The 23,716-nt window shown below is 41.5% G+C and overlaps 1 protein-coding gene, 1 long non-coding RNA gene and 1 pseudogene across 8 annotated transcripts in view; 1 reads left to right on the top strand and 2 right to left on the bottom strand.

Moving 5' to 3' along the window:
- CPM (carboxypeptidase M) overlaps window positions 1–3,312 on the bottom strand; it is an 81,342-nt gene extending 78,030 nt beyond the window's left edge. For 2 of the 7 annotated variants that reach the window (XM_086712870.1, XM_086712869.1), the window contains exons 1-2: window positions 3,207–3,312; window positions 2,684–2,846 (exon numbers count right to left, since the gene is read on the bottom strand). In XM_086712870.1, coding sequence (XP_086568996.1) covers window positions 2,684–2,843 — 160 coding nt within the window. In that variant the 5' untranslated portion in view covers window positions 2,844–2,846; window positions 3,207–3,312. Of the gene's footprint in view, window positions 1–2,683; window positions 2,847–3,011; window positions 3,034–3,188 lie in introns of those variants that run through there. The other 5 variants (XM_086712873.1, XM_086712876.1, XM_086712868.1 and 2 more) reach the window with 4 other exon arrangements.
- A 62-nt stretch (window positions 3,313–3,374) lies between these two features.
- On the top strand, window positions 3,375–19,251 carry LOC147579048 (uncharacterized). The gene is made up of 3 exons (XR_015253503.1): window positions 3,375–3,777; window positions 4,333–4,425; window positions 19,127–19,251. It is a non-coding gene; the product is annotated as an uncharacterized LOC147579048 (long non-coding RNA).
- Window positions 14,197–14,324, bottom strand: LOC112863978 (U2 spliceosomal RNA; annotated as a pseudogene).
- Window positions 19,252–23,716: the final 4,465 nt, after the last annotated feature.

Here is a 23,716-nt window from a genome sequence, read left to right as displayed (position 1 = left end):
TTTCACTTAAGATTTTACTAGGTCATTAGGTAATGGGGTTTCCTCCAAAAGCTCAATTGAAATATGGTCAGTCCACTATGGCTGAGTGTGGGTGAAGGGTAGATGTGTGCTCAACTTTTGTGTGGGTTTCAAACATTTCAAAATAAAAAATTGAAAAAAAAAATCACCAATTATAATGGAAGGTAATCATCATGGCATCAATCCTTTTAAAGCATAATTGTTTATGATACATCATCAAAAACTACACAGAAGCTCCAAAGAGGTGCAGGACTAAGAAAACTCATAACCAAGAGGATGAAATACTATAGAATAACCAATTTACATCCGTAGACCTTGTCAATTCATAGAAATATGGAATGAGATAATGTGAATTGAGGAAAAAAGCAGAATAGAATCCATGATTACAACAAAAATAGATGTGATGTGCATTTACAAAAACTGAAAATGTATTTGACCAGGTAGGAATGCTACTTTCTCTTCTAGGTAGGCTGCCCATGTTCTAAATAAATAAACAAATAGCACATACTGTAAATGCCGTTTGCAAAGCAAAGCTTATCCTACACCAGAGGGCAGACAGCTGGGAAAATTGCCTAGTCTAGTGAAAAGAGTACCAAGAAAGGAGCGCTGGTTTTCAACGTTCATGATAACAGGCAGCGATACAGGGCAGAGTTGTAACCCACCACTTGCAAGCTTTTTCCTAATCTGAGTTACTATTCACAACACTATGTTCAACACATGTGAACACTAGTGTCAGATCTTATTTTTACATGATAACTTCTCAGTCCTTTAGCCACAAGGGTGCATACAAAGTAAAATTAAGCCTACTGGCTTTCACTGTTACTGTGGTCTGATACCATGTGAAATGATCAGAAGAGCTGGTTCACATTAAGGAGATTCCCCAATTTTCCTTCAAAGCACTTTGTGCTCGAAAACATAAAAACCTGCCAAATCACTTAGTACTTAGAATTAACACTCTCATCACCTTGTGGTTTAAATGATGACTGAACAATAACTCAAGATAGTTAGGTTCTGTATTTGCTTTATTAATATAATGAGTATTCTTAGATCTTTTAAAACTGCTCTTTTCTCTAGCCCTAAGGGAAAAGGATTTCAAAAGGCTGAGTACATATGCTGATTCAAGATACGATTTCTCACACATCCAACCTCTGTAATTTTGGATTATAGAGCAATATAGAGTAATCCTGGCACCAACTCTTTGGCAATGTTGTTTGAAAACAAAGGTACCATTACACACATGACCCAGGATTTTTTTTTGCATTGCGGATAAGTAAATTTGTATACCAGGTCTTCTTTAATATAAAAACCATGACTTTTTTTTTTTTTAAATGATTGAAAATATGGTAATTAAAAGACACTCCTCGGCTCAAAAGCTCAGAGCTAAAATCTGGGTAGAGTTTCAACACACCTTCTAAAGCGTGGAGATCCAAACTGCATACACTTGACAAAACTTTTTATTTAAATATTAAACTTTCGGGGCGCCTGGGTGGCGCAGTCGGTTAAGCGTCCGACTTCAGCCAGGTCACGATCTCGCGGTCCGGGAGTTCGAGCCCCGCGTCGGGCTCTGGGCTGATGGCTCAGAGCCTGGAGCCTGTTTCCGATTTTGTGTCTCCCTCTCTGCCCCTCCCCCGTTCATGCTCTGTCTCTCTCTGTCCCAAAAATGAATAAACGTTGAAAAAAAAATAAATATTAAACTTTCAGGTAATCTCTTTAGGGGTACCAAAATAAAAAGAAGATTAAGAAATAATGTTTGTTAAAAGTATTTGCCTTCTCCCCAAAATATCTAAGCCTTTAAGTAGAACAATCTGAATGCCAATCCTGTTTATAAAATCTACCACGTGGTGATCTTGAGCAACATACTTAATATCTCTGATTTAAATTCCCTGTCTGTAAAAATGAGGTTTAATATGTAGTTATATATTTATATTTAATATAGTTTCTAAATTAATTAAATGATAAACGTGAAAATGCCTGTCCCAATCATTGCTAACGTTTATTAACCAGCAATCGTTTTATTCAAATGGATAATTTTAAAACAGTCTCTGATCAGTGTCAGAGCTTTTTTTTTTTTTTTTTGCATAACTTTAAGCCATTGGGCTAATTACACATGACACAAATCTTACCTACTCTTTAACATTAAAAGAAACTTGTAGAAATGATATTTCTGCATCATTTTAAGTCACAGGGCTAATTACGAATGACAGAAATCTCACCAACAGAAATTAGTTTAGCTTAAAAGAGACTGGGAAAAAAAATGATACTAACAGTCCAAATCATATTTAAAGATGCCAGCAAAAAGGGAAAGCCGCGATGGCTAAACGGAGACTTTCCTGACAGAAGTTTATCTACCAAGAAAAAAAAAATACACATCCCAAGCAACCAGCGCAAGAGCGTAAAAAGAACGCCGTTAACGCGTAGGACGCAATGACACTGAATGACAGCAGAGACGTTTAGTAAAATTCAGGTCTTCCTACTATTGCGCTGACAAAATAACACAAGACAACACAACACACAAAAGCAGAAAACGACCAACACGCAAGGCACTGGTCTACCCGCTTGGAGCTCCCCTGAGCAGCTTCAGGGAAAGGGGACAGGAAGCTAAGGCAGACTTAATGAATGAAAGCGAGGACCGGGAGTTTGGGAAAGCGCACGAGATGGACCCTACCTTTCACAGATTTCCCAATACTGTGTAAGCGAGTGATAGAACTGTAGTTTTGGGCCACGTTCTTCAAAAACTCTTCCATCCCCTTCTGGTGGTGGTAGCCGAAATCCAGCGCAGCTACCGAAGGCAGCAGCAGCCCCAGCCAGAGGCGGGCGAAGTCCATTTTCTAGAGATGAATAAAAATAACAAAGCTGAGAACAGATAAAAAGGGGGGGGGGGCGGTGAGGGGGAGAGGTTGTGGGCGTCACTAGCTCGGATCAGCACGCCTAATGTCAAGTCTCCTGACACAACGGCTCCCGGCTTCCAAAGAGGTAAAAGTTGGAAGCAGCACCTTCGGGAGTTGGTGCAAACCGAGCACAGGCAGCCCCGAGTGCCCTCCATCCCGCCGCCGCCGCCGCCGCCTCCCGCCCCTCCCTCTCCTTCTCTCCCTCTCCTCCCGGAGTCGTCGCCGGCCGGCTGGCCGGCAGCTGCGGCAGCTGCGCGGGGCTCCGCACGCCCTGAACCTCACCCCTGCCCAGGCGCACACCTCCACCCGCCGCCGGCAGGCACTCGGGGCCCGACATTATAGCCGGCCGGGGGACGGGCGCAACCCAGGCCCCGCCCCCGAGGCCTGACTGACTTCCCGCCGGCCCACTCAGGAGCCGCGCGGGTCCCTCCTGGGCGGGGCCGAGCGGCGCGGCGCGGCCCCGGCGGCTCAGCGCCCTTCGCACCTGGGCAAACCCGGGCCGGCGCGCTTCGGGATTCCGGGGCTGCGTCGGCACGTGCGGGTGGGCTGTGGAGCGCGGCGGAAGGCCAAGTCGCCTGTCGCGGTCCCAGGTTTTACCAGCGCCCTGGATTGGAAGCGTGTCCTCTTCTGGGCCACGGCTCCAACGCGGGACCCGCGGGCGGTTGGCTGTCTCCTGCTGCTGTGAGTTTGCAGCCGTTAAGAGCTGGGCCCGTGGCCCACCTGGAGCCAAGGGATGTGGCCAGAGCTCCATGTGGCTCTTACCGGCCTCTATTACGTGAGCCCTAGGGGGCCGCGCTCCCAGCTGTGTCAGGCTCCCCAGTCATGCTCTGAGGACTAGGGACGCGTGGGAATTGAAGACAGAAGAACGCAGGTGTGTACAAGTTTTAGACTGCCAAGTGTGGAGTACAAGAAAATTTCCGACAAGTTATTTGGTGGAGGAGATTGACTACGTGAAATTTACAACTGGACATCACGTGGAAGGAAGCAAAGCCATTATTTGTAAATCCACCACTCCCTTCACCATTACTCCCTAGGCCAAGTTCAGTCCCCTCTTCCTAAAATGCTTCTCTCTGGAAGAACAGGGTGGTCTACATTTGCACTAGGGATAACAAAGAGTTCACCAAAACCGACAGGTGGTTCGTGGTGTGGGCAAAGACCTCACACACCTGCCACACATTACCTTTGAAAGTAATTGGAGATTGGTGTCAGGGGTCCAGCGAATACAAAAAGCTTGAAAACCACTGCGTTGGGAATAACGTTCCTCTTTAACAGATTAAAAATAGTAGTGCCCCACTCAAGACATTGGACAGAATTTCTCTCGGTAAGGTCCTGGAAAGGATATTTTCTAAAAGTGCCTTGAGTGAATCAAATATGCGGTCAGGAACTGAAAACCGCTATTGATTTGCCTGCCTCTTCTTTGTTGCAGATAGAGATACTATTGTAGAATCGGGCTCTTAGGAACAATGAGGCCTCCTGTGATTCCCAGGCCGCAGGGCGGAGACACACAAAACCTAAGACTGTAAGCCGCGCACAATTTGGGTTTCAGTCACTTGCTCTGACTCTCAGAGGTTTTGTCAACCCACTGTGCCTTAGTTTCCCGGTCTGTAAAACGGAAATAATATTTATACCTACCTAACTGAAGTTGGCAGGCGCATTATAAGAACTGTGAGGCGTTTATTCAGTAATCTAGTTTGATTCTTAAGTCTTTAAATAGACTCTGGGGCACCTGGGGGGCTCAGTCTGTTAAACCCCTGACTCTTGATTTTGGCTCAGGTCATGATCTCACAGTTGTGGGATGGAACCCTCCTCTGGCTCATCACTGGGAATGGAATCTACTTGGGATTCTCTCTGCCCCTCTCCCATGCATGTGTCTGAGTGCGTGATCTCCCTCCCTCTCTCCCTCTCTCAAAAAACAAACAAAAAACAAAAAAAAGAAACCAGATTTCTAAGAGTTGGAAAATCTTAATACAACATTGTTGGGGTTTTGAGTGGATTTTTTTTTAAGTTTATTTATTTTTGAGAGAGACAGAGACAGCATGAGCAGGGGAGGGGCAGAGAGAGAGAGAGAGAGAGGGAGAGAGAGAATCCCAAGCGGGCTCTGAGCTGCCAGCGGGGAGCCCTATATGGGTCTCCAACTCACGAAACAGGAGGAGGGGCAGAGAGAGGAGAGAATCCCAAGCAGGCTCTGTGCTGTCAGCGTAGTGCCCCCTCCACCCCGAGGGCTCGATCTCAAGAACCACAAGGTCAAGACCTGAGCCGAAATCAAGAATCGGTCGCTCAACTGACTGAGCCACCCAGGTGCCCCCAGAGGTGATCTTTCTAAGCATGACATCACTAACAGTAAACAGTAAAACCACAATAAAAAGACTGATAATTTGATGGCATAAAAAATGTCTTTCTGTAAAGGAAAACTCACATAATGTTACCAGAAAAATTACAAACTGGAAGAAATAATTACTAGCTCTTACAAAATCAAGAGTGGACAAAAGACATTTAATTTGCAGCTCACAAAAGCAGTAATACAAATGGCCAATAAACATAGTGAAAGTTACTAACCTGCTTAGCAAATCAAATAATTTACAAATTAAAAGGGCAAAGTAGTATTATGTTTTACTTTTCACTAAGAGAGATTTAATGTTTATTTATTTTTGAGAAAGAGAGAGGAAGAGAGAGAGTGTGAGCGGGGTAGGGGAAGAAAGAAGGAGGCAGAGGATCTGAAGCAGGCTCTGTGCTGTGAGCACAAAGCCTGATGCAGGGCTTGAACTCACGACCGTGAGTTCATGACCTGAGCATAAATCAAGAGTCGGCTGCTTAACTGACTGAACCCCCAGGTGTCCCATCACTAACAAAGAGTTAAAAGATTAATAGTTCTTGGACAAAATCTGAGGAAATGTCATTTTTGCTGTTTAAATGGTACTATAAATTGATACAACACTTCTGGAGGACTATCTGTCAATAGACATCAACATTAAAATATGTTATTCCTGGGGCGCCTGGGTGGCGCAGTCGGTTAAGCGTCCGACTTCAGCCAGGTCATGATCTCGCGGTCCGTGAGTTCGAGCCCCGTGTCGGGCTCTGGGCTGATGGCTCAGAGCCTGGAGCCTGTTTCCGATTCTGTGTCTCCCTCTCTCTCTGCCCCTCGCCCATTCATGCTCTGTCTCTCTCTGTCCCAAAAATAAATAAACGTTGAAAAAAAAAATTAAAAAAAAAAATGTTATTCCTGGGGTGCCTAGGTGGCTCAGTCGGTTAAGTGTCTGACTCTTGATTTCAGCACAAGTCCTGAGTTCCCAGTTCGTGAGTTCGAGCCCCATGTTGGGCTCTGTGCTGACAGCACAGAACCTGATTGGGAATCTCTCTTTCCCTCTCTCTTCCCCTCCCCTGCTTGTGTACTTGCTCTCTCCCTCTGTCTAAAACATAAAGAAATAGGGGCACCTAGGTGGCTCAATGGGTTGAGTGTCCCACCTCGACTCAGGTCATGATCTCGCGGTTCGTGAGTTCGAGCCCTGCGTCAGGCTCTGTGCTGACAGCCTGGAGTCTGCTTCAGATTCTGTGTCTCCCTCTCTCTCTGACTCTCCCCTGCTTGAGCTCTCTCTCTCTCTCTCTCTCAAAAATAAAGAGTAAAAAATATATATTTTAAAAAAGTAAAAAATAAATAAACTAAAAAAAAAAAAAGTATGTTCTTCCTTTCTAGGAATTTAAGCTATACAGGTAATTCGAAGAAGTGCTGAGTTTATATATGATAGGATCTTTATTAGCACCACTGTTTTTAATTATGAAAAAGTAGATAAATGTAAATGTCAAATCATAGCAGATTGATTATATTAGTGGTTCTCAACTGCAGCAATATTGCCCACAGAAGGCATTTGGCAATAGCTGGAAACATCTTTGACCATCATGACTAGGGGGCTAGTGCTACCGGCATCTAGCGAGTAGAGGGCAGGGATGCTATAAAACATCCTACGATGCACGGTACAACACCTTCAATAAATTATCTGGCCCAAATGTCAATAGTGCTGAGGTTGTGACACCCTGGCCTAGATAAAGAATATTATAGTCATAATATAAATTATTTTTCAGCCATAATAATGGTGATGTAGATCTGTGTTTATTGGCATGGAAAGATAAATCACTGAGTGGCAAAAATCAGATTATAAAAGCAAAATGTATAGTAAGATCCCATCTCAGAAAATAAACAAAAAAACTATTCCTAACAAAAAGTTGAAAAGGTTACAAAAATGCCGTGTGGTATGCCCTGGATTGCAGTGTTTTGATTCTCTCTTTTGAATCTTTGTATTTTCTGAAAGAATTTTCTAGCAAACATGTGTTACTTCTTTTAATCAGAAAAACAAGACATTTTTATCTAAAAGCAGACCAGAGCGAGAAACACAGGAACATCAGAGGTGAACAGTTCTGAATGAACACAGTACCTAACATTTCTTTGGACTGTGGGCACCTAGGTGGCTCAGTCGGTTAAGCATCCAACTTTCGCTCAGGTCATGATCTCACACATGGTTTGTCGGTTGGAGCCCCAGCTAGGAGCCTGGAGCCTGCTTGGGATACTGTGTTTCCCTCTTCTCTCTGCCCCTCCCCTGCTTACACTCTGTCTCTCTCTTTCAAAAATAAATAAACATTTAAAAATATTAAAAAAAAAAGATTTCTTTGGACTAAATTACAGAACTGAAGAAGGCACTGGAAATGGGATATGAAGGAATTGAAAAGCAGGGATGGTAGATCAGTGTTGTTCAAAGACACTGAAGTCCCCTGGGTTAGTGGCAGGAATTGGAACAGAAAAACTATAGCTAGGGGCTAAATACCTCAACTGAGGTCAACAAGAATGAGAAGAGAAGTGTAACTAGACTTTGTGATCTTTAAGCTTTCTTTTTTTCTTCTTTCAAAAGTTTCATAAGAAAATACGAACAACATAAAAGAAAGTTTTGAAACCTACCAGTTCCACTTACCCAGAAAAAACCATTCTTAAAATAAACTTAGGTATCAAGCAGTCCTCTAATGTTGCATAGTTGTTTCTATTTCACTATAATATAAAGCACACTCAAAAACATTCTTAGAGCTAAATCTTTGAGCACATCCTTATCTTCTTAGGGTCAATACTTAGATAAGCAATTGCTAGGTAAAAGAGCATGTACTTTTTTAAGATGTGTAAATATGCGGCCAAGTTGTATTCCTAGATAATGCCAAAAGTATAATTTCAAAATGTTAAAAAATAATTCTCATACAAATACAGTTAGACACAAGTCAAGTTTTTAACTCACTATTGAGAAAACCAGCAGTAAACGAAGCTGATTTAAAGAAAGGTAAGAGAAGGACATCTGAGTGGCTCCGTTGGTTAAGTGTCTGACTCTTGATTTTGGCTCACACCATGATCTCATGGTTCCTGGGATCAGGCCCAGCATTGGGCTCCACACTTGCAGAGGGGGCTTGCTTGGGATTCGCTCTCTCTGCCCCTCCTCCACTCCTTCTCTCCTCTCTCTCAAAATAAATACACTTAAAAGAAGATAAGAGAAATAATGTGTATATATCAGTATAAAAAAATACTGAAGTCATTCTAAATTACTGCTAAATTAAATATAAATCTGATTAATGTCATATAGTACAATAACCTATAACCTTTGGTGCTGTCTTCTTTTTTTTTTTTTTTTTTAATTTTTTTTTTTTCAACGTTTATTTTTATTTTTGGGACAGAGAGAGACAGAGCATGAACGGGCGAGGGGCAGAGAGAGAGGGAGACACAGAATCGGAAACAGGCTCCAGGCTCTGAGCCATCAGCCCAGAGCCCGACGCGGGGCTCGAACTCACGGACCGCGAGATCGTGACCTGGCTGAAGTCGGACGCTTAACCGACTGCGCCACCCAGGCGCCCCTGGTGCTGTCTTCTTTACAAAACAGAAATTATTATAATCTTACTAATTTTCTACAAGCTAATACCTTAATTTCTTTTTTTAAAGACAATTTTTAGCTTGTGTCTATTAAAGAAATCAAATTGATAATTAATAACCTTCCGAAATAGTAAGTGGGCCCAAGTGGGTTTAGCCATGAATTCTACCAAACATTTAAACAAGAAATTATACCAATTCTCTACAAACTCTTTCAAAGGATAGAAGCGGAGGGAACACTTCCTAACTCATTCTATGAGGTTAAAGACGTTGAAAGAACACTATAGGTCAATCTCTTTCATGAATATAGATGCAGAAATACTCAACAAAATATTATTAGATCAAATCCAAAGAAGTATGAAAAGAATTATACGTCATGATCAATAGGATTTATCCTTGTTAGGCAAGCCTAGTTGAACATTCAAAAATCGATTAATGTAATCCATCACATCAAGGACTAAAAAAAGAAAAACCACATGATCATATCAATAGATGCAGAAAAAGCATTTGACAAAATCCAACACCCATCCATGATAAAAAGTTTCAGTAAACTAGGAATAGAGGGAAACTTTCTCAACTTGATAAAGACTATCTACAAAAAAGCCTATAACACATCATTCTCAATGGTGAGAAACTCAGAGTTTTTACTAAGATGAGGAACAAGGCAAGGATATCCCCTCCCACTACTCATTTCCAACATTATACTAGAAGTCCTTGCTAATGCCATAAGGAGGGAAAAAAAAAAAAAAGCAAAGGCATACAATTGGGAAGGAGATATAAAACTGTCTTTAAAAAACATGGATCTGGACACCTTATACCCTTTACAAAAATTCATTCAAAATGGGTCATAAACCTAAATGTAACACTTACAAGGCTATAAAGCTCCTAGAAGAGAACACAGAAGAAAGCCTAGATGATCTTAGGTGTGGTGATACCTTTTGAGATACGACACCAAAGACAGGAATCATGAAAAAAAAAAAAGAAAGAAAGAAAAAAGAAAAGGTGGACTTAATTAAAACGAAAAACTTTTATTTGGCAAAAAGACAATATCAAGAGAACTAGAAGACAAGCCACGGGTTGAAAGAAATTATTTGCAAATACACATCCAATAAAGGACTGTTACCTAAAACATACAAAGAACTCCTAAAACTCAACAATAAGAAAATGGACCAATTGAAAAATGGGCCAAAGACCTCAAGAGACACTTCTCCAAAGATCTACAGATGGCAAATAGGTGTATGAAAAGATGCTCCCCCATCATATGTCATCAGGGAAATGAAAATGAAAATAACAATAAGATACCACTATACACCTATCAGAATAGCCAACATCTGAAACTCTGAAACACCAAATGCTGGTGAAACACCAAATGCTGTGGAACAACAGGAACTGCTGATGGAAATGCAAAATGGTAGAGCCACTTTGGAAGACAGTTTGGCGGTTTCCCACAAAACTAAACAAATTCTTACCATACAATCCAGCAATCCTCCTCCTTGATACTTACCCAAATGAGATAAGAATTTATGTCCACGCAAAAACCTGCCCTAGGATGTTTATAAAAGTTTTGATCATAATTGCCGAACTTGACAACAACTGAGACGTCCTTCAGTAATGAATGGATAAATAGATGGTGGTACAATCCACCAATGGAATGATATACACTGCTAAAATGAGATGAGGTATTAAACCATGATAAGATATGGATGAACCTTAAGTGCATATTAGTAAGAAAAAGAAGCCAATCTGAAAAGACTACATACTATATGAGTCCAACTGTATGACATTCTGGAAAAGGCAAAACTATGGGGACAATACAAAGATCAGTAGTTGCCCAGATGGGAAGGTTGTGAATGGGCAGAGCACAGAGGATTTTTAGGGCAGTGATGGTGATAGATATATGTCATTATACATTTGTCCATAGTCACAGAATGTACAACAACATAAGTGAACCCTAAGATAAACTATGGGCTTGGGGTGATTATGATGGGTCAACATGGGTTCAGCGTTGATGAAAAATGTCCCATTTTAGTGAGTGATGCTAATAATGCGAGAGGCTATGCATACGAAGGGGTAGGGAGTACGGATTCCTTAAGAGAACTTCCATAAGTCTAAATGGCATAAAGCCAAGACACAATTACCGTTAACTTAAGGGGAAGATTTTTTTAGCATTCTCAGTCCCAAAAGATAACCTCTCTTTTCTGATATCTTAGGACACATATTGTTACTGGATGCACAAAATAAATCAAGATAAAGCATAGATGCTCACAGACACAGTTTAAAGCTACGGAGCCTTGATGCAGAGATGCTGAATGTAGTGAGTTTGGTGGGGTGACTCTTGCTGCTTGAGGTGCACACTGTCTCTATAATGGCTTGCTGCGAAGCAAACACTGAAGGCCAATTTTACTTTTCACCTTTTTCTGAAAAAGTAAAAATCGGAAACAGATACTAATGTAAGGCTTTTGTAAAAGCAAAGTGGTATGATACAAATTTTTGAAAAGCAGGGGTTACCTGTATATGGGAAATCTCTGTACCTCCTTTTCATTTTTATCGTAAACTGAAAGCTGCTCTAAAAATTGCCTTCAAAAAGACAAATTTTCTTAAAACTTCTCATGCAAAATGATGTCTTATACTAATGTCACTCACTGATTCTTTCCACTGCCTGCTGCTTCCAATATATCTAAGAAGGATTGGGTATTTATATGAAGTCTGACTCTTCTGGTACCTCTCCACACTACACCTACCTCTTGCAAAGTAGCTCCCCCGAATCAGATCTATCTCTCCACCAAAATTGGATTTGTTAGTACTTGATAAACACAAAAGAAGAAATGACATTATGATTGAAAGTAGAATTAAAAGATTATTATTTTTAGCCAAGGGTATGGAAGTTGTTAGTGAAAAGCTAGATGGTTTCCATTAAAGTCCAAGATTTGATCCTTCCTCTAGACTAGCAAGGAGTGATATCTAAACAGTGGGACCCAGAAATTTAAAGAACACAGGTTAACTCAAGCATCCTGTTTAAAACAAGAATTCTATAGTCTGTGTTGTACATATTTTTGTTTTGTTCCCCCCCTTTTTTTTTAGAATTGCACATCTTGTTAATAAGCATTTCTGTAGGAATGGTGATTGTGTTTTCTATATGCTATGTATATAGCTATCTATATAAGATACTATCTATAGTATCCATCAAAATCCAAGCAAAGTAGTTCTTTTATCTTGGATGTGCAACTATAAATATGTTAGCATTCCTTTAGGAGATTCATAAAGAATTTATGATAAAATTCTAAATCCTAGAATTCTTGATGGCACACAGAAAGAAATAAAAGGATTGGGGGCACCTGGGTGGCTGAGTTGATTAAGCGCCCAACTCTTGGTTTCGGCTCAGGTCATGATCTCGCGGTTTGTGAAATCAAGCCCCGCATTATGCTCTGTGCTGACAGCATGAAGCCTGCTTGGGATTCTCTCTCTCCCTCTGTCTCTGCTCTTCCCCCACTTAATGCATGTTTCCTCTCAGAATAAATAAATAAACATTAAAAAAAAACGGAAATGAAAGGATTGAAAAATACTATTAAAATCACTAAAAAGCACAGCATAGTTCCTGGAAGAGTATGACACTATATAGCATGACTGTAATGTAAAGGCATCTGCCATTATCACATTTTTTCATGTATCACTGTGGGAGTAAGCCCATTTGCAGCTCTGCCCCACTCTCTTGGTTTCTTCCTTTCATCCATTCATTCCTTTATGAAATATTTATTGCTTACTCTGTGCTAGGCACTGGGACATTGCCTAGGGATTACAACTGTGAACAAGACAGGCCAAATCCTTGCCCTCATGTAGCTTACATTCTGTAAGAGCCAAAATTCTCCAGTAGAGAGCATCATGTGTTCTCAGAAACCTGTGATCTTTCTTGGGAGCCAATTTGATATTACTTTCTGACTCTTACTTACATCTTCTTCTTGGTGGTTTTGGCCACATTCTACACTACATAGCATGACCTTCCTTGCTCAACATTTTCTATATCTACTGACAGTGAAGCAGAATTACACTTTAATCAGATCAAAGTTTGATCCAACACTCCAGTATGTCCTAACATACCACTTGAGAACCACTGTCAGGAAAAATCTAGACAAGTATGAAATTTAATTTATTTCAGAAAGATACCTCTAGAGTGAGTGAAGAATCATGTTATATTTTTTTGTTTCCTCCATGGCATGCTTAGTACATGCTTGCTGATTTATAAATGTTACTCTAGAAAGGATATAATATCAATATATTATACATAATAAGCAACATAGTAAATTACTAAAAGCTATGTCTGTGGAGCCAGACTGCTCATATTTAAACCCTACCTTTATCACTTGCTATGTGGCCTTGAGCATGTTACTTAACTTCTGTTTTCACATCCTTATCTATAAGATGAGGCTAATCATGGTATTGATCTTACAGGGTTATAGGGAATTCACAGGGTTGCATATATTAAATGAGTTACTATAAGCTAAGCGCTTATAACCAACAGTGGCATATTGTAAATGCTTTATAAGCCCCAAACTAAAACTGCTGTCATTATTATTACCACCTGGTGAAAATGACCAAAACAGGAAGGAACACAAGGCCTAGTATATGTTTCTGTTTCTCTTTTATTTCTACATACCAGCTTCTTCCAACATACTGCCAACAGTGGAATAGATCTTTATCAATTGTGATAATTTACTGTCTGGGAGCAGTTGTCGGGACAGTGACTTTTTCTCTTAAAAGCATGGTCTTTGAATATAAAAGTGGTACTCACTTTTCCTGCTATACTCCATGTATATGATAGATTTGAGAGAAAGCTTCCCGGGTTTAATATAAGGCAAATTTCCAAAGCCAAGATGGTAACATTTAGCATTTAATTGGTCATTAGATTGTGTAGGTATCAAACCATCTGATATAAGGGCAGATGATAAATGTACTCTTATCTCTCAGGAAACAGTGTAATCACTGAATTCTGACTTCTCTACTTGTATGAAATGTTAAGAAATAGCTATATTTTAACTATTTTTTTTTAAACCTGTATATTTGCGGGGCACTTGAGTGGCTCAGTCGGTTAAGTGTCTGACTCCTGACTTCGGCTCAGGTCATGATCTCATGGTTTATGGGTTCGAGGCCCGCGTTGGGCTCTGTGCTGACAGAGCTGCCTGCTTGGGATCCTTTCTCTCCCCCTCTCTCTCTCTGCCTCTCCCCTGCTCTTTCTCTCTAAATAAATAAGCTTAAAAATTAAAATAAAATAGAATAAAATAAAACAAAATACCTGTATATTTGAGAAACAACCCCCCCCAACTTTGTTAATATCCCATACCTGCCATGAAAAGAAATGGGGTGGGGGTGAGGAGAAAGAAAGGAAAAAAAAAAGATGTATATATACTAGAATGACAAAGAAGAGACTATTTGAATATAGTTGAAACTTGTGAGTTTCATCTATGTAATGGCCTCTTTTAAACTGATAAGAACAGATACTACATTTGATCTTAGCCAAAAGGCCAAGAAGCAATAGAGGCCACTTTTAGACAATAGGCTTGAGCAAGGGAAATGTGATCAAGGCAGAAGAGCCCAAAGTGACCCCAACCCCTTGGCTGAACACAGGCCCTTCAGGCAACCCACCTCAAAATATCTCAAGGGCCTAACTAACAAATGGGCTATTTATAACCAGGCACAGTTAACAAAAAAAGGGAAAATTCCGTACATCGCCACATTTCCTCACCCTCCCCCTTTAAAAACAGCCCCCACCCACTGCCTTATAGCAGACAGCCTCTCTTGAGTCCTGCCCGCTGCTCCCTTGAGGTGTATTCAGTAAACTTCTAGCCCCTTTGTTCTGCCTCAGAAGAATTCTTTTCACCACCCAACACCAGCTTCCACCCCACATTTAGGGGCCTCATCAGAAGAGACACCATATTTAGACACCACCATCTAATCCTTTACTTTTCGGTGTTTCTTTTGAAAACAGCCTAAATCTTGTCCACTCAACAATGGACTCCACAAAATCAAATTATAAATATAGTTAGACAACCTTCAAAACAACCCTCCTGTCTTCTCGTGATTAATTGATTCATTCAGTGTGTCAGTAATTAATTGATTGAACATTTAGCAATATGCTAAGCACTGGAAATGCCACGGTGGAAAGGAGAAACAGCCTTCACTTTAATAGAGTGCATATTCTATCGGGGAAGACTCAGTGATAAACAACCACTCAATGACTCTTTTGATATGCATTGCAAACCAGGAAATTACAGGATGTTGTGACACAGACTAACAGAAGGTGCTAATTGGGTTGGGGTGGGCCTGAGTGCAGGTCAGAGAAGGCTTCTTGAAGGTGTGTCTGTGTAAGTTGAAACCCGAAGGAGAAATGGAAGATCCAGGCAGAGACAATTGTATGCTTTATTTTACATGCTCATGTAATTTTTATTACATTTCTTCACACACATCAGAAACAATAGTGAGATAATGGTAGCTGTTTTGTTTTGGGAAGCAAATTATGCTCAGAGACTGAGTTTGTCTTTGTCAGCAATGAATACAGGTTTGCTGTGGGAATTTCACAACCTGTAGCATACAGGATAATGTGTCTTAACAAACTAACAAAGACACAACATACCCCGAACCAGTTACAGATTAATCACATAAGTCCAGGCAAGGGGAGAAGAAGGGAATAAAGTCCACATGTAGTTGAGGTATACTTTTTCTAAAAAAGTTCTTTAAATGTTTACTTTTGAGAGAGAGAAAAAGAGAGAGCGCGAGTGCAAGCAGGGGAGGGGCGGAGAGAGGGAGACAATTCAAAGCAGGCTCCAGGCTCTGAGCTGTCAGCACAGAGCCCAATGAGGGGGAGCTCGAATCCATGGACCGTGAGATCATGACCTAACCCAAAGTCGGACGCTTAACTGACTGAGCCACCAGGCGCCCCTAAATGGAGCTGAGGTGTACTTTTATACGAGTTGGTACTCAGGCCACAGCAGAGCTTTCGACACTGTTAGAAGAGTAGCTTTTACCAGGTAGTAGCTAATTGCCTCAAGGTCTCCAGGAGAGTGATTTAGATCAGAAAAGTGTCACCTCGCCCAGAACAAACACTCTCTCAGTCCTCACAAACTCTTGGTATTTATAGTCAAAATGTCTTCTTGCTATAGTTGTTTCTTTGTGTGCTTTTATTGATAAGCCCCCAGCGGGGCCCAGAGCTCCTAAAACGTTTGGAAATTCCTAAGTGGTGAGAGTTTAAAGGTGTCTCTTGTTATGTTAATGAAGTGATTTGGGGACTACACCTAAAGAAGGGGCTGGTTGCCGGGAGAACCAAACACGAGATTAGAGGGTTGGAACTTTCAGTCCCCACCCCCTTGGTTGGAAGAACAGAGAGGGGGCTTGGAGGTTGAATCAATAACCAATGAGCAGTGATTCAATCAACCATGAACGTACAAAGTAATGAATGTGTAAAACCCCAAAAGTATGGGGTTTGGATAGGTTCCTGGTTGGTGAGCACGTGGCGATTCAGGGAGAGTGGCAAGCTTGGAACACTGCTTTGGGAGAGCCAATGCAGCCGGGACAGCCACTCCCAAGTACAGTTTTCGGGAAGTCCTATCATAACTAGGCATGAGATCAGACAGCTGACCTAGGCAAAGCCCCTCCCCCCTCTCCACTCCAGAATTATAGAATGCGGTTGGCATGGAAGTAATCACTGAGGGCATTAAGATACCACACAATGTTATATACTATATTCATGTTGTAAATATTGAGTTTCAGGAGTGGACAGTAAAGCAACCAGGAGAGGGAGTGAATGCAGATTTGTATGGGTCAGGGCAGCGTACCAGCCCCCAAGTAGCAACCCAGGCACATGGTGGCTTCCCCTGCTGACTCACCGGGTTGGGGTTGGCGGTAGCTGGGCCCTCAGCTCCTGAGATCCTCCCGGATCTCTGCCTTCAGCCTCTGTGACCCCAGGGCCAGGTGTGGTGTGTTTACCCCAGAAAAAGGTGCCTACTGCTCCCAGAAATCATCCTCACATGGATGTTGGAGGTTTGGAGGCAGGCAGATACTAGTGTGTGTTCCAGCTGGTCCCCGCAGGGCTCCAGGCTGTCCTTGGTTTCTCCCACTTTCTTCCCCGACTATCTGCCCAGCAGACTGAAGGCCCAGCACCAGATGCAGAAGCCATAGCATTACATAGACCATTTAATGAGCTCCAACAATTACTCTTTCAAGGTCTAATTCTTTAAAACAATTTTTTTAATGTTTATTATTTATTTTTGAGAGAGAGAGAGAGAGACAGAGCACGATCAAGGTCTAATTCTTAAAACAAGTCCCTCACTATCACTTCCGGTGGTTCTACTTCTGTGAACTAGACTTTAAGATCTGACAACCTGATGGAACCACTTCCAACTGTGTGACCTTAGGAAACTTAATCAAACTCTCTGAGCCTCCTTTTCCCATCTGTTAACTGAGAACACTAATCCTTTCTTTCTAGAATTGTTGTGAGATTATAAATGAAAATCACTTGGGGTGCCTGGGTAGGTGGGTCAGTTAAGCATCCGACTTTGGCTCAGGTCATGATCTTCTGGTCCGTGGGTTCGAGCCCTGCCTTGGGTTCTGTGCTGACAGCTCAAAGCCTGTAGCCTGCTTCAGATTCTGTGTCTCCTTCTCTCTCCACCCCTCCCTCACTCGCGCTCTCTGTCTCTCTCTTAAAAATTAAAAAAAAAAAAAAGAAAAAGAAAAAGAAATGTCACAGTTGAAGAGAACTGTTACCTTCTGTTCCCTCAGATCCACATCAGTGGAGTCCAAGTGAGTCCAAGGTCCCTCTCGTCTAACATTAGATGTACTTGGGAGGAGAAAGAACTTGACCAAAAGCTGGTCAACCAGCACCAGGGTAAGGCCCAGGTGGGAGTCAGGCCTGAGCTTGCTTTGCCCTCCAAGCTAGTTTTTACCAGCTCCCACCTCTGGGACTGAACAGAATTTGGGGGACCCACTGCAAAATGAAGACGTGAGGTTCCTTGTTCAAAGATTGGTAAGAACTTCAAGATGGGGAAAGCAAGAGCCCCTAGTGACTGTGCAGGTCCCACACCCATGAAACTGGTTCCATTTCTCTCCCCTCTTCCGAACACACACCTGGGACATTTCTGAGACACCAGCTGAAGAGAGGGAGAAGAGAGAGAAAGAGAGAGATGGCTCTTTCCTTAGTTTGTCCTATTTATAGTCTTTTCACACCTCCCAAGGGCTTCACCGTCTCTGAATGGTTGGGAGGAGGGTGGACAGGACAGATTCCACAGAGGTTCCATTTTGTCAATTAATTCTGCAGGTGTCCTTGATGCCGGCCTCAGTTTCCCCATCAAAGTAGGTAGGAAGGCAAACCATTTGTGGCTACCCGTGTCCACCTCTGTGCTTACAGATGGGTCAGAAGAAAACGAGGCTTCAGCTCTGCTCCCTGTGTTATATCCTAGTCTATTTGCATGATTGTTGAAGGTGGATGGTTGATCATCTTCATCCAACATTTACAGGTGACCTAACCCAAACTGCCACTTCTCAAGAAGATAAGGTCAGGCAGGGGAGGTAGGTGCTAGTTCATAGAAAACAGCTTTCTCTGCAACTTGTCACTGTGGGACCCAGCCCAGGACATTGATACACATTGTCCCTACAGAATATTTGGCTTAATGTTAGATAAGAACTCAAGGCAGTATGCTTCATGTGATTGGGCAATTAAGAGCCTTCTTCAGCATATATATCCTTTCTCTTTTCCCTTTATTATTTTGTTTACAGGTTTTTGCAAGTTTTTATTTATTTTTGAGAGTGAGAGACCACACACACACATGCACATGAGCGGGGGAAGGGCAGTGAGAGAGGCAGACAGAGGATCTTAAGCAGGCTCTACCCAGACAGCAGAGAGCCCGATGCAGGGCTGGAACACAAGAATGGTGAGATCATGACCTGAGCTGAAGGCAGACGCTTAACTGACTGAGCCACCCAGGTGCCCCTCTTTTCTCTTTAAAGGATCTCCTTATGTGGTCAAAAATCTCGCAGAAACTCAAAATGGGTTAAGGATACAAATGTGAGACCTGAAACCATAAAAGTCCTAGAAGAGAGTATGGGTAGTAATTTCTCTGACATTGGCTGCAGCAACATTTTTCTAGATACGTCTTCTCAGGCAAAGGAAAAAAAGCAAAAATAAATTACTGGGAGCTCCTGGGTGGGCCCCTTAGAAGGTGAGGATATTAAGAGACGGGGTCTTTGGGAAGTACTTAGGTCATGAGAGTGGAGCCCTCATGAATGTGGTTAATGCTCTTATAATAGAGACTCCACAAAGCTCCCTACCCCCTTTGGCCATTTGCAGATACAGCAAGCCCAAGACAGCTGTCTATGAAGCGGGAAGCTCTCACCAAACACCAAATCTGCCAGCTCAGTGATTCTGAACTTCTCATTCTCCAAAACTGTGAAAAAACTTCTGTTTATAAGTGAGCCGGTATTTTGGTATTTTGTTATCACAGCCTGAAAAGACTAAAACAAGTGCCTTCTATGTCTAAGTGTTGAGTTATAATAGCAATCCAGATAGACTCAGTGCCTGCCCCCATTGTAGTGGCAGCCTGGGGACAGGAGAGTTCTTGCTAGCTTTTTCAAGGCAAGACCTGCTTATGACGCATCCTTGTGTCTCTGTCAGCAGTGATCACAGCCCCTTCCCTTTACCATCTGCTCAACAAAAACAGTTGTTGAATTAAATGTCACTTTGTGACTAGTGAAATAAGTCTGTCAGAACCCCACACAAATATTTTGCTTGTTGTGGGATTAGTTATAATATGAATGCCTTAACCATAGAAGTCAATCCCATGTGTTTACATGGTAGTTTTATTAGTATTACAACAGAGAAATTTATCAGGCATAGGTTATTCCCAGTCATGTTTTCTATTTTTGTTAGCCTTTTTACAATTGCTTTTATTAGCTATTCCTTCATGATGTCTTGGAGAACTACCCTATAAAATTATTAATGCTGGTTATTTAGGAGTTCTTTCAGGGCATTGCAAGATTTATGGGCTATGTAGGTGGCAATGAAAACTTCACAGCATTTTTTGGTTGCATATTTTACGTGTGCCACATAGTTTAGAAAAACAAAACAAAACAAAACAAACTTTAAGAACATTATATGCTCCTAGCCAGCACAGCTTTAGGGGTGTTGCCCAAACTTGAAGGGTATGGCATATATATTTCTTCAGTCTCCTCACTCTGTTCCTATCACTCTGAAACTGCTCTGTCAAGGTTGCCAAAGACCTCCAATGGCCACTTCTCAATCTCAGTGGCTTCTTTGCTGACTTCTCTTCTTATCCTCTAAGTGGTGGCGTTCTTGACCCCTCATCTTCTCTGTTTACCCTCTCTCTAGACAATCTCATCCAGCCCCATGGCTTAAACTTCCATCTATATGCCAATGACCCCAAAATTTAAATTTTTATCCCTGACCTCTCCTCTGTGCTCCAGACTTACATGTGTAAATGCTCACTTGGCAATTCTACTTGCATGTCTAATAGGCATCTTGAACTCAACCTTTTTTTAAAGATCTGACTCTTGATTTCCCCCTTTCCACCTGTTTTACCAAACTACCCCTTCCCAGCTTTTCCATCTCAGAAAATGACTATGATACATTCAGTTACTCAAACTTAAACCTGGGAATTATCCTTGACTCCTCTCTTTCCTTTCCTCGCTGCCATATGCAATACATCAGTAAATTCTGTTGACTTCTCTCCAAATTATCCTGACTCCGCTGCTGACACGTCTACTGGTGCCGTCCTGACCCAAGTCACCGTCACCTCTGTCCTAATTGCCCTCCCTGCTTCCCCTCTGGCAGTTACAACCCAAATGCCAGAAGGCTGTTTTAAAAATATAAGCAGAACATGTCATTCCCCTTGCTTAACACACTCCAGTGGCTCCTGTTCACACTCAGAATCATAACCCAAAAACTCCTGCTGCCCTCTAAGACTCCACATAAACTGCCCCTTGCCTACCTCTCCCCCCTTATCTCCCTTGGTAATCCTACATTCTAGCTACAATACCCTTGAACACACAGAGCTGCCTTCCACCTTAGGGCCTTTGCATTAGCTCTTCCCCCTTGTCCGACATGTTCTTTTTCTAGGCCATCCATGTCATCTGTCTTATCTTTCAGGCCTCAACTTCAATGTCATCTCCTCAGGGAGGCCATCTTTGACCACGGCTGTAGCCCCAGCCTATGTCCCAGTGGTCACTTCTCTTCATGTCACTATATCTTATTTTCATCATAGCAGTTATCATTACCAAATATTTCCTTATTATTTGTTTATGATCCTCTCTCCCCACAGGCCTAGAATGTAAGTTCCATGAGAATAGAGACCTGATCGTCTTGTCCAATGTTGTTTGCCCTGGCACAGGCTAAGTCCTTAGCACATGTTTGATGATTGAATAAAGAAATGATTAAATATCTTTTACAAAGAGACAATCCTGTCCATTGGCTGTTACCTGAATTATGAGACTCAGAGATATTTCAAACTCCCATTTGCCTACCATAATTTCAACTTTCACAGCACTCCATTGCCCACTGTCTTTTTTTTTTTTTTAATATTTTATTTATTTTTGATAGAGACAGAGCACAAGTGGGGGAGGGGCAGAGAGAGAAGGAGACACAGAATCCGAAGCAGGCTCCAGGCTCCGAGCTGGTCAGCACAGAGCCTGATGCAGGGCTTGAACTCATGAATTGCGAGATCATGACCTGAGCTGAAGTCAGATGCTTGACAAACTGAGCCACCCAGGTGCCCCATTGGCCACTGTCTTGAAATAATTACTGTAAGAACAAAAAACAAAAAAACAGACAGGAGAAGAGAATTTTACCTTGTTAATACACCAATTCATCAAAACATGAGCCTGAAATAGAAATTAGATGATTTTCATTTTGGAAATTAGAAGTGGGACCAAGAATAGGTAAATTATAATGGAAGTGTGAAAGAGAGAATATGAAAAGTTGGCTACATGGGGTGCTGCCCAATCAGGAAAGATAAGGTGAAAAATTAGCAGAAGGGAGGAGCTTGTTCCCTGAGAGGCCACAATTGGAGACAGGGTGAAGAGAAGGTTGGCTGAGTACTTTCCACATGCTGACATTGTTCGGTGCCTTAAGGACAGGAGGAAGTGAAACACAGAATTGGATGCCAGTGCCTTCTGAGAAAGCTGACTTATGGTGATTTCTGATGAGGAAGGTAATCATGTTTAATAAATAGGCACAAATATTTCTGTTCTGTCACATCCCCAGTCTTCTCTCCTAATAACAGTTTACATCTCTACAAGCAAAAATCAGTTAGCTTCAAGGTTTATAAAATTCACAAAAACACAAATGTAAAAGTAAATGTTACTTTGCTGATTTGGAATGGATTCTGGCAAGAATCCCCAGATAAACATACAAATACATTCTTTGTTCACTTCCATGAACAGCCTTTTTATGGCATTTGAGACTAGTCTAAATCAGTTACCGTAAGAATTAGTGTTTCTGATAGGTGTTGGCCTTGTAAAACTGGAAAAAAAAGGATTCATATTTTCTATAACATATGAATGCACAAGTGATTCATTCTTTGGCTCAGGATGGAAACTTTTTTTTTTTCATTCTTGATTCATCTTTCTGCATTAGCTTCACAGATTTTTCTCAATAAGATATAGACACTGGATAGACTTCATTCACAAGGAAACACCAAGATAAATGGAGTAACTGAGATCCAGCATTTTGAAACTTGTAAATATTTATGAGAAAATTATATCCGTCTTTGTGAAGATTTCTGTTTGAAACTTGGATGTAACTATTTTGTGCTCCAGATTCTCTTTAAACTGTGGATTCTAGTGTTAGTATTGCAAAGCTACATGGCAAGATCACTATGAAAATTTTGCATAAAATAGCTACATTGAATCTTGAATAAAAGGACAATCCTGCTTCTTTACTCATATAACCGTTCTCTCAACTAGCCTAGAGCATCACATTTTGGAATTAGTAACCCAAGTTATAGACCAGCTAGATAATTTGTGGGACCCAGTGTGATATGAAAATATGGTTAAAAAATTATTAAGAATTAAAAAAAGAGGGATGCCTGGATGGCTCAGTCAATTAAGTGTCTGACTCTTGATTTCAGCTCAGGTCATGATCCCAGGGTCTTGGGATTGAGCCCTGCATTGGGCTCCATGTTATGTGTGAAGGCTGCTTGGGATTCTCTCTCCTCTCTCTCTCTCTCTCTCTCTCTCTCTCTCTCTCTGTGTGTGTGTGTGTGTGTGTGTGTGTGTGTGTGTCTCCCTTTGCCCCTCTCCCCGGCTCATGTGTATGTTCTCAAATTTAAAAAAAAAATTTTTTTTTTAAGGATTGAAAAAAAAGAATTCAAGATGGCAATCCAGCAATCACACTACTGGGTATTTATTCAAAGAATACAAAAACACTGATTCAAAGGGATACATACATTCCTATGTTTATAGCAGCATTATTTACAATAGCCAAGATATGGAAGCAGCCCAAGTGTCCACTGACTGATGAATGGATAAAGAAGACGTGGTACACTCACACACACACACACACACACACACACACAGGAGTACTATTCAGCCATAAAAAGAATGAAATCATGCCATTTGGCAATGACATGGATGGAGCTAGAGAGTGTAACCCTAAGTGAAATAAGTCAGTCAGAAAAAGACAAATACCATATGATTTCACTCATATGTGGAATGTAAGAAACAAAACAAATGAGCAAAGGAAAAAGAGAGAGAGAGAGAAAGAGAGACAAACCAACAAATAGACTCTTAACTATATAGAGAATAAACTGATTGTTACCAGAGGGGAGGGGGTTGGAGGGATGGGTGAAATAGGTGATGGAGATTAAGGCATGCACTTGTTGTGATGAGCACCAGGTATTGTATGGAATTGTTGAATCCTGTATTG

Source organism: Puma concolor, chromosome B4, assembly GCF_028749965.1.
Source record: "Puma concolor isolate L17-30 chromosome B4, mPumCon1.1.hap2, whole genome shotgun sequence".
NCBI lineage: Eukaryota > Metazoa > Chordata > Mammalia > Carnivora > Felidae > Puma > Puma concolor.
Note: the sequence above shows the minus strand (reverse complement) of the source record. Positions and strands in the feature narration are given on the sequence as shown.